Here is a 16,448-nt window from a genome sequence, read left to right on the forward strand (position 1 = left end):
CCGTGCCATGTGGAAGAAAGCCACAGTGAGAGGCGGAGCTGACTCATCAAAACACAGGAGAGAAACTTACAACTCCAGGGAAGTGGAGGGAAGGCCGACAGGAGATGCAAGACACGGCACAGTAAGTGAGACAGAAGCAGAAAGAGAAACAGGAACGGTCACAGTGTAAACAACACTCCCAACGAAAGCCTCATGCGCATTTCAGGTCTCAGGGAGGTCTACACCTCAGTGCTGAGCGGGCCTTTCCACACCTTTGGATTGTCGATAATTGGGGTGACAACAAGATCTGAGTCCGTGTAGATAAGCTCTCTCATCTGGGATTCCAGGTCCTGCTGACTCAGGTGTCCACTTGTAGCCTGAAATCGGAACAAAAATTAGACTTCGTTTCTGTGACGAATGTAGAGCTTCAAAAGACTGAACTAGTAAGATGCTGAGGAAGACACCACTGCTAGAGGTCACCTAGATCGATGCGCCTCAACTGCTATTCAAGACACCTGTGCTCTCATTTGCTTTTCGCAAAAACCCTGAACTGTAGGTACCATCATTCCCATTTCACAGATAAAATATAAGACTCTGCGAAAGTAACTGAATTGCTCATGTTACCAGTAAGGCTGGATAAGAAAAAAGATATTTACAGTTCAATGTTCTAGCTGTGACGAGGCAAATTGGTTTTTCGATTAATTACCAGCACAGCTGTTTTATTTATTTATTTTTTTTTTTTTTTTGAGACCAGCTCTCACTCCATCACACAGGCTGGAGTGCAGTGGCACCACCTCGACTCACTGCAACCTCTGCCTCCCAGGTTCAAGTGATTCTCCTGCCTTGACCTCCCAAGTAGTAGAATTACAGGTGCATGCCACCATGCCCAGCTAATTTTTATATTTTTACTAAAGACGAGGTTTCACCATGTTGGCCAGGCTGGTCTCGAACTCCTGGCCTCAGGTGGTCTGCCTGCCTCGGCCTCCCAAAGTGCTGGGATTACAGGCATGAGCCACTGCGACTGACCCACGGCTTCAGTTTTCATTCACAGAATGCTAATCAATTTATTTCTGCTTTACAGAATATTCAACGTGAAGCTGAGGCTGTAACACACACGCAAATTTCAGACTTAAATACAGACCTGTTACCTGAGTGTTAAACATCAATTATTTATTAAGCCTAGTTAGAGTTGATACATAATAAAATGAATCACCATTCACCATCAGTTATTCCTTTGAGATGGTTCTTTGTGCTCTATTTAAATATAATTTGTATTCCTAGTACTATGCCTCAGTATTTGCTAACAGGGGGAAAAAAAAGAGGATTTATGCTTAAGAACCATAAAAGAAACAATGACTAGCAAACTAAATAAAACAGAAAAGCAAATCTGTGAAGGAAGGAATAAGAAAAACAAATTATTCAAAACTGAGCAAGGAAGGGACTTGGATAAAGGAACACAGGAGCTCGCTAAGGAAGTTCCTGGAAACCCAAGATGCCCCTTGCAACTCGGAAGAAAGACACAAGAAAACATACAAAGAAGCCAGGCGTGGTGGCTCATGCCTATAATCCCAGCACTTTGCGGGGCCTGAGGCAGGCAGATCATGAGGTCAGGAGTTTGAGACCAGCCTGGCCAACATGGTGAAACCCCGCATCTACTAAAAATACAAAAATTAGCTAGATGATAGTGGTGTGTGCCTGTAATTCCAGCTACTCGGGAGGCTGAGGCAGAAGAATCGCTTGAGCCTGGGTGGGGAGGTTGCAGTGAGCCAAGATCAGGCCAGTGCACTCCAGACTCCAGATTGGGCCACACAGTGAGACCCCGTCTCAATCAATCACTGGACTGTCACACCTGCTAGATGTGAAACAGCATGGCTATCACAAGAAAGACAATAGCCAACAGGTGGGGCAAACCAGGTATTCATCAAGAGATGGGAAGATAACAAAGCCTGTTCAACACATACAAGGGAATGTTATTCAGCCTTAAAAACAAATGAAATTCTGGCACATGCTACAACATGGGTGAATGTTAAAGACATTGGGCTAAGTGAACTAAGCCAGGCACAAAAGGGCATATACTGTATGAGACCACTGGTGCCAGCAGTCCCCAAACTTTCTGGCATCAGGAACCAGTTTTGCAGACAAACCAGGTTGGGGGAAACGATTTGGGGATGATTCAAGCATGTTACATTCATTGTGCACTTTTTTTTTTTTTTTTTTTTTTNCCCCAGATCACTTTCTCCCTCTTAACGCCTCCTATTGGAGCATCTTTCCTTTCTGTTGGCCCTGTTCAGATATTAACTCCTTTATGGCATTTTCCTGTGTGTGTGGTTTGGTTTTTTGTTTTTTTTGAGACAGAGTCTTGCTCTATCGGCCAGGCTGGAGTACAGTGGCACGATCTCGGCTCACGGCAACCTCCGCCTCCTGGGTACAAGCAATTCTCCTGCCTCAGCTTCCTGAGCAGCTAGGACTACAGGCACGCACCACCACCTGCAGCTAATTTTTGTATTTTTAGTAGACACATGTTTTCACCATGTTGGCCAGGATGGTCTCGATCTCCCGACCTCCTAATTTGCCCGCCTCGGCCTCCCAAAGTGCTGGGATTACAGGTGTCAGCCACCGCGCTCGGCACAGTGCACTTTATTTCTCTCATTATTACACTGAAATATGTAATGAAATAATTATACAGCTCACTAGAATACAGAATCAGTAGGAGCCCTGAGCTTGTTTTCCTACAGCTAGGCGGTCCCATCTGGGGCGACAGGAAACACTGACAGATCATCAGGCATTAGATTCTCATGAGGAGCACACAGCCTAGATCCCCTACATGGGCAGCTCACAACAGGGGGCACGTTCCTCTGAGAATGTTGAACGCCACCACCCATCTGACAGGGGTCAGAGCTCAGACGGCAATGCAGGTGACGGAGCGCGGCTGTGAATACAGATGCTTCACTCACTTCCCGCTGCGTGGCCTGGTTCCTAAGAGGCCACGGACCAGCAGCAGCCCATGGCCGGGTTGCGTAGAACGAGCATGGAGAAGAATGGCAGAAACGTGGGGTGGCCGGCGGCAGTGCCTGCTGATGGGTAGTTTCTTTGTTGGATGATGAGACAGTTAACTGTGGTGACAGCTGCACACCTCTGAATATACTACAGGTCCCTGAATTGTACCTTTTTTTTTAAGAGGTGGGGTCTCACTCTGTCACCCAGGCTGTCAGAGCTCACCGCAGCCTGAAACTCCTGTGCTCAAGCAAGCCTCCCACTTCAGCCTCCCATGTGGCTGGGGGTACAGGTGTACCACCAAATCCACGGAAAAACATGTACACAAATGTTCACAGCAGCATTTTCATCACAGCCCAAAGGTAGAATCAACCCAGTTAGTTTTTTTTTATTTTTGTGTGAGGACAGGGTCTTGCTAAGTTGACCAGGCTGGTCTCGAACTCCTGCCCTCAAGTGATCCTCCTCCCTCAGCCTCCCAAAGTGCTAGAATTACAATTCACACCCAGCCTGAACTGTCCTCCTTAAATGGGTGAATTGTATGGTAGGTCAACTATATCTCAAGGAAGGTCTTATCAAAAGATCAACCATGGGGCACCTAAATGGGCTCTCTCTCTCACAGCACTTACAAGAAAACCCATGGCCATCAGGAAAAATGATCTTATTGTGAATTTTGAAATCATAAACATAATTCATTGATCAACTTACAATTATTCTTTTGAGCTTCTACATCTTCTGTAGAAAGAAAATTTCCCACGTCTGCTCACCTTGGTCAAAGGAGAAGTCTTCTGTGGTGAACTGTGAGTCACATCCTCACCAGGACATACTTCCACTGCACTGCTAGTTCGTGGCGTAGGACGAGAACTGAAAAATCCACACCAGTTAACGTTATTCAGTTTTCAGAGATTTTATTATCTGTTTACTGTTTTCTGGAAGAAAACATGTCTCATGAAAACTGGTAGAGTATGATGATTCCATATGATCTCGCATTTGTTGATATAATTTTTATAGCTGCTATCAATTTCCTGGCTAGTATACTATTTCTTTTATTTATACTTTCCATGCCATATACAACATTCTCATTTTTAAGTAGAAACCTTCAAACATTAATTTTTATAAATGTCTTTTGGTACTGACAGGATTAACATAAATAAAATAGATCAGATATTCTACGAAGAACGGAAAATATTTGTAGCTGTATGTCAGAAAATTTTTGAAGAGGAAATTACCCTGACACCTATTTAAAATAAGTAGCAAGTAGGTTACAATCCACATCTATGTGTAAGGCCCCTCTGCACACATAAACGCCTGCCATGCTGTACGGGCCGCCGCACTTTTCCTGGATCTATGATTTTGAGCTTTTCACTTTTTTTGTTTTGTTTTGTTTTTTTGAGATGGAGTCTTGCTCTGTCACCCAGACTAGAGTACAGTGGCACGATCTCGGCTCACTGCAACCACTGCCTCCCCAGTTCAAGCCATTCTTCTGCCTCAGCCTCCCGAGTAGCTGGGATTACAGGCACCTGCCACCGTGTCTGGCTAATTTTTGTATTTTTATTAAAGATGTGTTTCACCATCCTGACATTGTGATCCACCTGCCTCACCCTCCCAAAGTGCTGGGATTGTAGGCGTGAGCCAATGCACTGGCCTGAGCTCTTCACATTTTAAGAAATCCTTCCCCTCAGAACATTAATCTTTTTTAATTACTTCCTTCAGGGTCAAGTACAGTGGCTCAGGCCTCTAATCCCGGCACTTCGGGAGAGGAAGGCAGTCAGATCACTTGAGGTCAGGAATTTGAGACCAGCCTGGCCAACATGGTGAAACCCAGCCTCTACTAAAAATAGAAAAATTAGGCCAGGTATGGTGGCTCATGCCTGTGATCCCTGAACTCTGGGAGGCCGAGGCAAGCAGATCAACTGAGGTCAGAAGTTCAAGACAAGCCTGCCCAATGTGGCAAAACCCCACCTCTACTAAAAGTACAAAAATTAGTCAGGAGTGGTAGCAGGTGCCTGTAATACCAGCTACTCGGGAGGCTGAGACAGGAGGATCACTCGAACTCAGGAGGTGGAGACTGCAGTGAGCTGAGGTCACGCCAATGCACTCCAGCCTGGGCGACAAAGTGACACACTATCTCCAAAAAAAAAAAAAAAATTAGCCAGGTGTGGTGGTGCATGCCTGTAGTCCCAGCTACTTGGGAAGCTGAGGCAAGAGAATCACTCGAACAGCAGAGGTGAAGGTGGCAGTGAGCCAAGATCGCGCCACCGCACTCCAGCCTGGGTGACAGGAGGAGATCTTGTCTCAAAAACAAAACAAAACAAACAAGCTGGACTTCTGAAATTTTAAGTTCAATTCTATTTTAAGTTAAATAACAAAATGAAGAGACAGTAACCCTTATAAATGTAAGCAATGAGTTGGTTTGGTAAAAACAAGTTGGTTTGGTTAAAATTTTTCAAAAATCCTGTATATAGCAAAACTGACATTTCACTGGCCAGTACCTAACTATAACTTTGAAAACAGTGTGAAACTGGAATTTGGCACTAAAATCCCTGTTCTTATCTCCGTGTAACATGCTTTGCACCAAGACAGCAAACGCTTTAGGAAAATGTAACGTTTGTCCGGCACTGCTCCCCCTTTTTCCATTTTACCTACCTGAGAAGAAACATGGATTCTTTCAACTGACCCTCAAGAGTACTCTTAGGCCGAAATTCAGTTGGATTTTCTGTAGCAGGAAAGTAGTATGTTACCCAGAAAAGAACAAAAATATCATAGGCAAGGCATAATATATGCAAGATTTAAAGGGAAATAACACTGAAATTAGGAACTCTCTCCAACAGCATGAATGTGCTCAAATAAAAGCTCACCTAGCCTGAAAGAGTGACCTAGCGGTTGGCCACCCTTGTGGCCTTTCACTTGTCCACTCTGAGGGTTCTGCAAAAGCTCTCTGGAATCTTCTGGCCCGGAACACTCCATCGTGTCTCTGCCATTAGTGGAGAAAACCAACACAATCAAACTGACTTTGGAGTTCTCTATAGTTTTGTGTTAGAAGAAGAGGTTGGAGAAGATCATCAAATTACACCTGACATTTAGCATCGCTACAGGACCTCGTACCCTCATGCCTCCCTCACGTACACAGCCATCAAAGACTGGCAGGAAAGCTAAGTAAGTCACTGCAGTCCCTCAGATCCAGGCTAAAGCCGGGTGTGGTGGCGCACACCTGTAATCCTAGCACTTTGGAAGGTCGAGGCAGACAGATCACTGGAGCTCACGAGTTCAAGACCAGCCTGGGCAACACAGTGAGATCTTACCTCTATTTTTTTTGTTGTTTTTAACATATTTTTTAAATGTAGAAAAGAAACAAAGAAATAAAAAGATCCAGGCTGACAGACCGTATGGTGGCTCACACCTATAATCTTAGCACTTTGGGAGGCCAAGGCAGGCAAATCACTGGAGCCCAGGAGTTCAAGACCAGCCTGGGCAACATGGTGAAACCCTGTCTCTATTAAAAATACAAAAATTAGCTGGGTGTGGTACCCCATATCTATAGTCTCAGCTACTCAGGATGCTGAGGTGGGAGCATCACCTGAGCCCAGGGAGGTCAAGGCTGCATTGCGCCATGATAGCACCGCTGCACTCCTGCCTGGTGACAAAGTGAGATACCGTCTCCAAAAAAAAAAAAAGATCCAGGCTGACAAGAACTCCATTTTGACATTTTTCTTCCCAATTACCTCATGACGAGGAAGAAATGTGGTAAATTACCACTGCTCTTCAATTTTAAATATGGGAATAACGCACATTACTTTTGCCAACATTTTGTTTCCCAAAACAAGTCACATGACCACACCTACCTTAAAGGAGAGAAAAAAGATCCTACCATTTACTTGGGAGGTGGGAAAACAGATTTATTTGGCAACAGAACTAATGACTATCATATCAATGACTGAAGAACAATCAGAAAATAAGCAAAATCAAGAACACAAAAATATCATGATTAAACTCCTTAGGCAACCCTTAATTAAACAAATGCTGGGTTTTCTCCTACTAAGAAAGCAGAGAAATTCCGGTCATTGATGCTGTATCATTAGAACAGTGACAGGCTTGAGTGTCCATACACAAAGATAAGTGTATCTACCTGAGACCAAGATCGTCGATGCTCACTTTCGGATCTGCCCCAGCGAAAGCTTTCTTCCAAAATGAATGCTGCAGGAGCCCTGTCCAAGTTAATCTTTATAAAACATAAATGTTAAAACTCTACTTTAACATGATTTACCATCAAGAATTCCCAAGACATGTCCCAATTACACATACCAGATTGTACAATCTTTATCTCCTAAAGGTACACGTGTACCTTTGAAATCATTTTATATTTTATTCTTTCATTTTTGTATGCAATTAACCTCTTTTAGACAGCGAGATCAAAAGAAATAATTCAGAAGACTTAAATGGTACAGAATGAAACAGGCTGTTAACTAAGTATTAGAAGTTTCAGGATTTAAATTCCATAGAGTCTGGGTTCTCCACCCATTCTAGAAAAAAGGGAGTCTATAAATAAACAAAGTCTGAAGTAAATATACCAGTTATCTATGATCCTGCCATCCTGTATTTCACAACAGAGGCAAGATTATTTTACTTATACTGACTGACACACTTAAGTTTTGCAACTATTCTGTTAGAACTTCATTCAGGAATAAATAAGAATAGCAGGCCAGGCGCAGTGGCTCACACCTGTAATCCCAGCACTTTGGGAGGCCAAGGTGGGCGGACTGCTTGAATCCAGGAGTTCAAGGCCAGCCTGAACAATGTGGCAAAACCCCATCTCTACAAAAATTACAAAAATTAGTTGGGTGTGGTGGCCCACACCTATAATCCCAGCTACTCAGGAGACTGAGGTAGAGAATCTCTTAAGCCTGGAAGGCAGAGGTTGCAGTGAGCCAAGATAACCCCACTGCACTCCAGCCTGGGTGACAGAGTGAGACCCCCACCCATCTCGGGGGGGAAAATGATATATATTTTTTCACATTCACACCTTGTTTAGGAGTCAAAATAAAATTACCTAGCTAGTTCACTTGCATTAAAGTGACATTAGGCTGTATTTAAAACTCAGGCTCACTTTTGAAAGATTAAGTTTCACTACTAATAGAGTATACCTGTAGGCATACTCACCAGATTGGGAAAATTAAGCCTGACTGAAATTGTAAAACAAAAAGAATTTATAGTTGATTAATCATTCAAAATTTCTGTATTAAAGAAAAATTACTTTAATCAAAAGTAAAACACAATAGAAAGAATTTGCAACCACATATTCCTTTACACAAAAAGCTCTTATGGTTCACTAATGGAGAAATAAAAATAGCCAAAGAAGTAAAATTTATTTTCATCAACCAAACTGCCAAAAATGTAGAGCACACTGCAGGCGAGAGCGGGAGGGAAGGAGCTTTTTAACACACTGTTGCTGGAAGTGTACATCAGCACCTGTTCCTAGAATGCAGGACACGTATCCAGCTTTCTAAGTGCCCTTGGCCTTTAGCCAGCCATTCCACTTGGAGAAATCCATATGAAAGAGATCACTACCTAAGCACACCCCCAAAAATGAAAAACATTCACAAAAGGATATTTACTGTTAACAATGTATATCATATTTCAAATCAGGAGGCATTCCAGATGTCTACTTTTTTGTAGATAATTGTGTATACATTCTACAGCCATTTAAAATGACCCAGCAGCCAGGCACAGTGGCTAGCATCTGGCGTCCCTGCACTTTGGGAGGCCAAGGCAGGAGGAATTGCTTGAGGCAGTTCAAGACCAGCATGGCCGACATCATGAAACACCATCGCTACCAAAAACACAAAAGTTAGCTGAGTGTGGTGGCATGTGCCTGGAATCCCAGCTACCTGGAAGGCTGAGGCACAAGAATCACTTGAACCTGGGAGGTAGAGACTGCAGTAAGCCAAGACTGCACCACCCACTCCAGCCTGGGTGACAGAGCAAGACTCAGAAATGGAAATGGAAAAATATGCATCATGTACCATGAGAGAAAGAAGTAGGTTACGGAGTAGTCCCATGTAAGCAAAACATTATAGAGCACAGGGTTACAAATGTAGGAACATGTGGATACGCCGTCTGAAATAAATTAGGTATAGTTACATCTTATCAAAAGATGTCTGAAAAATTATCCGCCAAAATAACACTAATCTAATGTAAGTAAACGATGTTTGTCCTACAGCTTACAATGATGCAAAAGTCATCATTGCCTTCTGCAGTTTTAAAAATATATTTAATAAAAGAATGGATTCTTGTGCATGCTACACTAAATTTATTCCCCATTTTATAAACTGAACCCTCCTCCTATCCCCCATCCGAATTATCTAATGACAGACCCAGAACCAGAAACTAGCTGCTTGGACCTCCCTCCCACTTGGGGCCACCTCCCCGGCTCCCCACCCTCAACAACGGTTTCTAACGTGGCCATCACTGAAACACACAAAACGCACCCTGTGCCTGTGATCCTGTCACTCAATATCCCCATTATGACAGGACAGTCATAAAAACAGGATGCATTAAATATCACTCAGTTAACAGCACCTTAACTTGACAATATCACCCCTAGGTCAGTAAACAGTTTTAGCCTGAAATACACAATAAAAGAAATGGCACTTCTTGGATTTGGGAGTTTTAAGAAAATTTTTCAGCTATTTAATACATGAAAGGAGAAACTGACTTCAAAAATTCCTCATGATTAAAAACACCTGCCAACTGAGAGAAAACCTTTTAATCCAAAGTCAGACTTCTTTAAAAAATAATAATTTGAATAGCCATTTGTATATTAAGAACAGCACCATTTTAGAAGTACATAAAAGGGGGAAGAGATTCCACTATTGATTCCGATTAAAATACTGTCCCTTACTCCATTTGCAGAACCCTAAAGAAACATTTTTAAAAACTGAAATATTGCCCTACCTTTTTTGAGGATCTCTTTGAAGTAACCCATCAAGCAAACTGATAAAATCTGAAGAAGCTTTAGGAAGAGAAGAATCTATAAACAAATTAATTTCCAAGAAAAAATAGGTAGTAAATACATATCAATTTTATTTTTATATTCTACATCAACATTTAAAGTAACAGTATTTTAAACACATAAATTATTCGTAAGAGAACACTGACTCCATTAATAATTACATCCTCTATTTAACAAGGAGGATGGAGAAGTACAGAACACAAAGATTAAAAACATTTTTTCCTAGATCACAAAAAAGAAACATAAATCTCAGCTGGCATGGTGGCTCACGCCTGTAATCCCAGCACTTTGGGAGGCCGAGGGGGGTGGATCACCTAAGGTCGGAAGTTCGAGACCAGCCTGACCAACATGGAGAAACCCGTCTCTACTAAAAAAAAAAAAAAATTATCCAGGCATGGTTGCACATGCCTGTAGTCCCAGCTACTCAAGAAGCTGAGGCAGGAGAATTGCTTGAACCTGGGAGGCGGAGGTTGTGGTGAGCCGAGACTGAGCTGTTGCACTCCAGTCTAGGCAATAAGAGTGAAACTCCGTCTCAAAAAAGAAATGCAAATCTCAAAAACTAAGTCTTAACAAACCTCTAAGCCTTCTCTTTACTGAACAATGCCAATAAGGATCACCAGCTTCACACACTCAAACACTTGTCTTCAACTATTCTGGGTTATTTTTTTTGAGACAGGATCTTGCTCTGTCACCCAGGCTGGAGTGTAGGGGCACAATCATGGTTCATTCCAGCCTCTACCTCCTGGGCTCAAGTGATCCTCTCACCCTAGCCTCCAGAGTGGCTGGGATACAGGCATGCACCACCACACCTGGCTGATTTTTGTTTATTTTTTGTAGAGATGAGCGTCTCACTATGCTGCCTAGGTCAGTCTCAAACTCCTGGGCTCTAGTGATCTACCTGCCTTGGTCTCCTGAAATGCTAGAATTACAAGTAAGCCACTGAGCCCAGCTCAACTTTTTTTTTTTTTTGAGATGGAGTTTCACTCTTGTTGCCCAGGCTGGAGTACAATGGCATGATCTTGGCTCGCTGCAACCTCCACCTCCCAGGTACAAGCGATTCCCCTGTCTCTGCCTCCCAGGTAGCTTGGATTACAGGCATGCACCACCATGCCTGGCTAATTTGTTTGTATTTAGTAGAGATGGGGTTTCACCATGTTAGTCAGGCTGGTCACTAACTCCTGACCTCAGGTGATCTACCCACCTTGGCCTCCTAAAGTGCTGGGATTACAGGTGTTCGCCACTGTGCCTCGCCCCAGCTCAACTATAAATTATACTTTATTCTTTAAAGTATTCCTAACTTGAACAACTTTGCATTATAATGTACTAGGATTAGAATATCTGTAATCCCTCTTTTAAGATTTTTAGCAGAAAAAAAAAGCATTACATTACAAGTGTCCAATACCACTAATCTCGTAATATTTTATCTTTTTAAATTAGTTACATGCCATATCCAGGTCATCAGCCTATGGTTAAAAGTCATAGTAACAGCCACACACTATGGCTCATACTTGAAATCCCAGCACTTTGGAAGGCCAAGGTAGGCGGATCACTCACGGCCAGGAGTTCAAGACAAGCCTAGGCAACATGGCAAGTCCCTGCCTCCACAAAACAATTAAAAAATTAGCCATTCCTGGTGGTTCGCACCCACAGACCCAGCTACTCAGGAGGCTGACTGAACCACAGCACTCCAGCCTGAGTGATGCAGCAGAATGCTGTCTCTCAAAAAATATAGACATATATATGTATATTTATGTGTATATATATCTACACACACATACATATACACATATATATACAGCAAAGATTTTTGTGAAATCCTGTTTTCATTTATGGGTCTTAAGATAAACTTTAACGACGTACAGCAAAACGTTTCACTATATTTGTTCCTTTTTTCTTTCCTTAAAAATTATTGCTGATGATAGACTGTTATATTAACCACAATTTATATGATTAAAGTTCCAACACTTTACAAATACTACACCTGTATATAATTTTAAAGATTTTTAACACTTATAAGGGTAGCATTCTGATTGATCAAGATAAGGAAATGTCGGATTCATTCCTATTCCAACAGGAGACAGATGACCACATGGGATGTGAGTGCAAAGCACATGCTACACACAAAAAGCTGTGTCACACAAGGGTTTCAGATGTGGACTTCTTTGAGCCATACATTTTTTACACAGATGCACAAAATAATTTGTTTTTAAATATGGGAAATCTACTAGTACTTTGTTCCCTGTTTCAGTATCTTTAAAAAAAATGGCAAAGGAAGCACTAACATTTCTAAAAATATCAACTTGGGATCACTTACAAAAGATACCTTCGGGGAGTTATGAATCAATAAAAGCAAACTTTGGATAAAGGTGCACTTTATTCAGTGTAAAATGTAAATTAATTCCATTTATCACAAGAAATCTCACCTTTCGGAATAGGTGGCAAAGGGTCTTCATATAAGATCTTTTCAGTTAATTCTGAAATACTTTCTGAGAAGAATGGAGGTTTTCCTGAAATCACATGAAAACTTACAAAATTAAAGAAGTTTGCTATCACCAACCATTCTAACCTCAACTACAGATATTTCAAGATTATACAATTTCTAGAAAAAATATACAGCAATAGCTAATTATTTAACGTCTTGTATGTACCAGGCACTGTCTATATATTTTCTATTTATCTTAGTTCAAAGGCATCATCCTAACAAATACACAAACACACATACGGACCACTACTGGGAACCACCGTTGGCATGGGCCACTCAACACATCTGAATAACACACACGTGCAAGCCATCTTCACAAAAATGTCTAACAATTGCAATTTTTAAGTTAGGCAGATTTCAGCATTCCAGACTATTACCATGAAAAATTATCTGTTTGTCAAAAAGTTCCTAGGAATCTGCCTACGCCTAGATACCAAGCAGCTCAGCCAAAATCAGTATACATAAAAATGTAATAAAGTCAGTTTTTTGGCCGGGCACAGTGGCTCACACCTATAATTTCAGAACCTTGGGAGGCCGAAGCAGATAGATCACTTGAGGCCAGGTGTTTAAGACCAGCCTGGCCAACACAGTGAAACCCTGTCTCTAGTAAAAATACAAAAAATAGCCAGAAGTGGTGGCAGGTGCCTGGAACCTCAGCTACCCATGAGGCTGACGCAGGAGAATCGCTTGAGCCCAGGAGGCAGAGGCTGCAGTGAGCCGAGATTGTACCAGTGCACTCCAGCCTGGGGGACAGAGCAAGACTCTCCCTCAAAAAAAAAAAAAAAAAAATTCAGGTTTTTTCACATCTTATAGGTAAAACATCCACAAACTATAGACTTAACCTGGCTTTGTTTTAGTCAAGCTCTGATTTTCTACCTATTCAGGAAACAGTTACCTGAGAACATTTCATAAAGCAGACAGCCCAAAGACCAGAGGTCGCTGGAGATGGAAAAGTCGGTACCCCTCACAACTTCTGGTGCTGTATATACAGGAGATCCTGAAAACAGAGCATGAAGAACAGCTCTGTGAGGCATCCGTACTGCGCCAACAGGGACCTGCCTAGGAGAGGCCTGGCAAGGCGCAAAAGGGCAGGAGAGGAACATGCGCACAAATAAAACTTCATGTGCACTTCACATTTGCAAATGTTTTCTAATTTTAAGGTTACATTTTGCAGACATGTGTCAATTTAAAATATTTTAAATTTCAGTTAGAATAGTTTAAATTCAGCAACAGTACCAGCCCCAGCACCCCACTGGCTGCACAGCAAAGATGTATCTATCACTAAACACGTCCATCACAAATCTCAGAAGCTTGGATCCTCAGTCACTCAAAGACCCAGGCTGAGAGGCTCCAGCTCCGCTCCTGCTTCCCCAGGTGGAGGCAGGGAGAGAGAACACAGCTGACTCAGCACTGGCTCCCACCTCAGGGTCACTCACGTCACTTCTGCTCACGCGCACTGGCTCTGACCAGGGGCAGGGTGCAACCCTACCGTGCACCCAGGAGAACCGGAAACACTGAGTGAAAAGCACTCGTGTGTGCCACGTACGCTTTATACAAAGTTTAACATTACATAGAAATTTCATGTCTTAGAGCCAGAACGTCCCCTCATTCACTGACAAAAAGGAAGCTTTAGACGGGTACGTGAGCTGACTTCATCACACAGCTGGGCCCTGCAGAGCACCCGCCAAGGCCAGGGTCCCTGTCTCTCCCCAGTGCACACTCTGTCCATCCCATCTAACAAACTCCCACCTCCCAGGGAGAATCTTTTCTCTAGGAAGTAAGTAATTGCCAATGCTTTGGAAACAAAATTCCACTGGGGCAGGCCTTCCAGCAAATGCTATATCCAGGGCCCATGACAGCCAGATCAGCAGCTTTGCGTGCCCTGACAGGTGACTGCTGCCCTGACAGGTGACGGCAAAGTTCTCCCATGGAGGACGTCCGCTATGCTATCACATTTCATACACATCCATGGAAGGTATATTTGCCTGCACTAGATGTTGAGGAAACAGAGACAAATAACGCCCTTGGAATGCCCTTGTACTCTGCCCAACACTAAATAGATGTTTCGTTAATATTTGTTGAATATGAATATTTGTTTTCCCGTCCTGACTTCCAATACCTAGAACATGCCTAAACTAGTCAAATTAAGAAATAAATGTGGGCCAGGTGCTATAGCTCGCACCTGTAATCCCAGCACTTTGAGAGGCTGAGGCAGACAGATCACCTGAGGTCAGTAGTTCAAGACCAGCCTGATCAACATAGTGAAACCCCATCTCTACTAAAAACACAAAAATTAGCTGGGCACGGTGAAGGGTGCCTGTAATCCCAGCTACACGAGAGGCTGAGGCAGGAGAATCGCTTGAACCTAGTAGGTGAAGGTTGCAGTGAGCCAAGGTCACACTGCTGCACTCCAGCCTGTGTAACAAAGCAAGACTCTGTCCCAAAAAATATACAAATGTGGAATTAACAAATAAATGCACTAATGAACAATGGAATTAAAGTTTCTGGGTTCACACACAAATGGGTAGAAAACAAACATACCGAACACTATATTATCACACGGTAAGTTAAATGGGTTGTGCACAAAACATTATGAAAGTTATAAAAGAAAACAACACTTGAGTATTCAGTCTGATAAACTCTTGCCACCCAGACAGACAAAGAAGTAAGGAAGTCTTTCTCAACAAAGCTGAAGGCAGGTTGGGTGCAGGGCTCACAACTGTAATCCCAGCACTTTGGGAGGCCGAGGTGGGAGGATCACCTGAGGTCAGGAGTTTGAGACCAGCCTGGCCAACATGGCAAAACCCCATTTCTACTAAAAATACAAAAATTAGCCGGGCATGGTGGCACACGCCTGCAGTCCCAGCTACTCAGGAGGCTGAGGCAGGAGGATTTCTTGAACCCAGAAGGTAGAGATTGCTGTGAGCCGAGATCGCGCCAACGCACTCCAGCCTGCGTGACAGAGTGAGACTCCATCTCAAATATAAAATTTAATTAAATTTTAAAAAATGAAGTAAGAAAGCTGAAGTTGGGGCTGGGTACAGTGGTACAAGCCTGTGGTCCTAGCTACTTGGAGGGCCAAGGCAGGAGGCTCACTTGAGGCCAGGAGTCTGAGACGAGCCTGGGCAGCACAGCAAACTCCAGTCTACAAAAACTGTAGGAACTTGACGGGCATGGTGGCGCACATCCGCAGTCCCAGCTACTCAGGAGGCTCGGGTGGGGGGTCGCTTCAGTGCAGGAGCCCAAGGTCAGAGTGAGCTACACGCATGTCACGGCAAGGAGCAGAGGGGAGGAAATAGGAGAAAAGAGAGATGAGAACTGAAGAGTAAGGGCGCGGTGTGGGCAGCTGTACAACACGCGCAGGAAACTGTGAAGACAGCATGTTGCTGGAACATACAGCCAAGGGTGGGGTTAAGGGGTGAGGGGGGTGGGGGACCGGGGGGTGATGGGGAAGATGGGATGAGAACTGTTAGTCTGGGTCCCCCAAGAAGCAGTCACCAAGACAAGATTAACCACACAAGGATTTTATTACAGGAAGCACCTATGAGAAAAAAATGGGGAAATCTGCTCAGACTACAATGTACGATGGACTTCAAGCAAAGAGAAAGGGAAGGAAGCTTATTTGAAATCATCCTTAGATAGATGCCATGCAGTCTTATGGAAGCTTCTTCAGGGTCATCAAGAATCCCTGAACCAGGCCAGGCACGGTGCTCAAGCCTGTAATGCCAGTACTTTGGGAGGCCGAGGTGGGCGGGTCATCTGAGGTCAGGAGTTCAAGACTGGCCTGGGCAACATGGTGAAATCTCATCTCTAATAAAAATACAAAAAAATTAGCCAGGCATGCTGGCAGGCGCCTGTAACTCCAGCCACTCGGGAGGCTGAAGCAAGAGAATCATCTGAACCTGGGAGGCAGAGGTTGCCGCACTGAACCAAGATCACGCCACTGCACCCCAGCCTGGGCAACAAGAGTGAGACTCTGCCTCAAAA

The 16,448-nt window shown here is 43.4% G+C and overlaps 1 protein-coding gene across 8 annotated transcripts in view; it reads right to left on the minus strand.

Moving 5' to 3' along the window:
- ULK4 (unc-51 like kinase 4) overlaps nucleotides 1–16,448 on the minus strand; it is a 620,462-nt gene that overhangs the window by 581,207 nt on the left and 22,807 nt on the right. For 5 of the 8 annotated variants that reach the window (XR_005202208.1, XM_017540958.2, XM_017540961.2 and 2 more), the window contains exons 6-13: nucleotides 13,357–13,458; nucleotides 12,403–12,486; nucleotides 9,922–9,997; nucleotides 7,097–7,189; nucleotides 5,829–5,944; nucleotides 5,617–5,686; nucleotides 3,738–3,834; nucleotides 252–362 (exon numbers count right to left, since the gene is read on the minus strand). Coding sequence is in view for 7 of the 8 variants with exons in the window: in XM_017540958.2 (XP_017396447.1) it covers nucleotides 252–362; nucleotides 3,738–3,834; nucleotides 5,617–5,686; nucleotides 5,829–5,944; nucleotides 7,097–7,189; nucleotides 9,922–9,997; nucleotides 12,403–12,486; nucleotides 13,357–13,458 (749 nt within the window). In the remaining variant the exon portion in view is untranslated. The remainder of the gene's footprint in view (nucleotides 1–251; nucleotides 363–3,737; nucleotides 3,835–5,616; nucleotides 5,687–5,828; nucleotides 5,945–7,096; nucleotides 7,190–9,921; nucleotides 9,998–12,402; nucleotides 12,487–13,356; nucleotides 13,459–16,448) is intronic. The other 3 variants (XM_037742907.1, XM_017540957.2, XM_037742908.1) reach the window with 2 other exon arrangements.

This window comes from Cebus imitator, unplaced genomic scaffold, assembly GCF_001604975.1.
Source record: "Cebus imitator isolate Cc_AM_T3 unplaced genomic scaffold, Cebus_imitator-1.0 Scaffold129, whole genome shotgun sequence".
NCBI lineage: Eukaryota > Metazoa > Chordata > Mammalia > Primates > Cebidae > Cebus > Cebus imitator.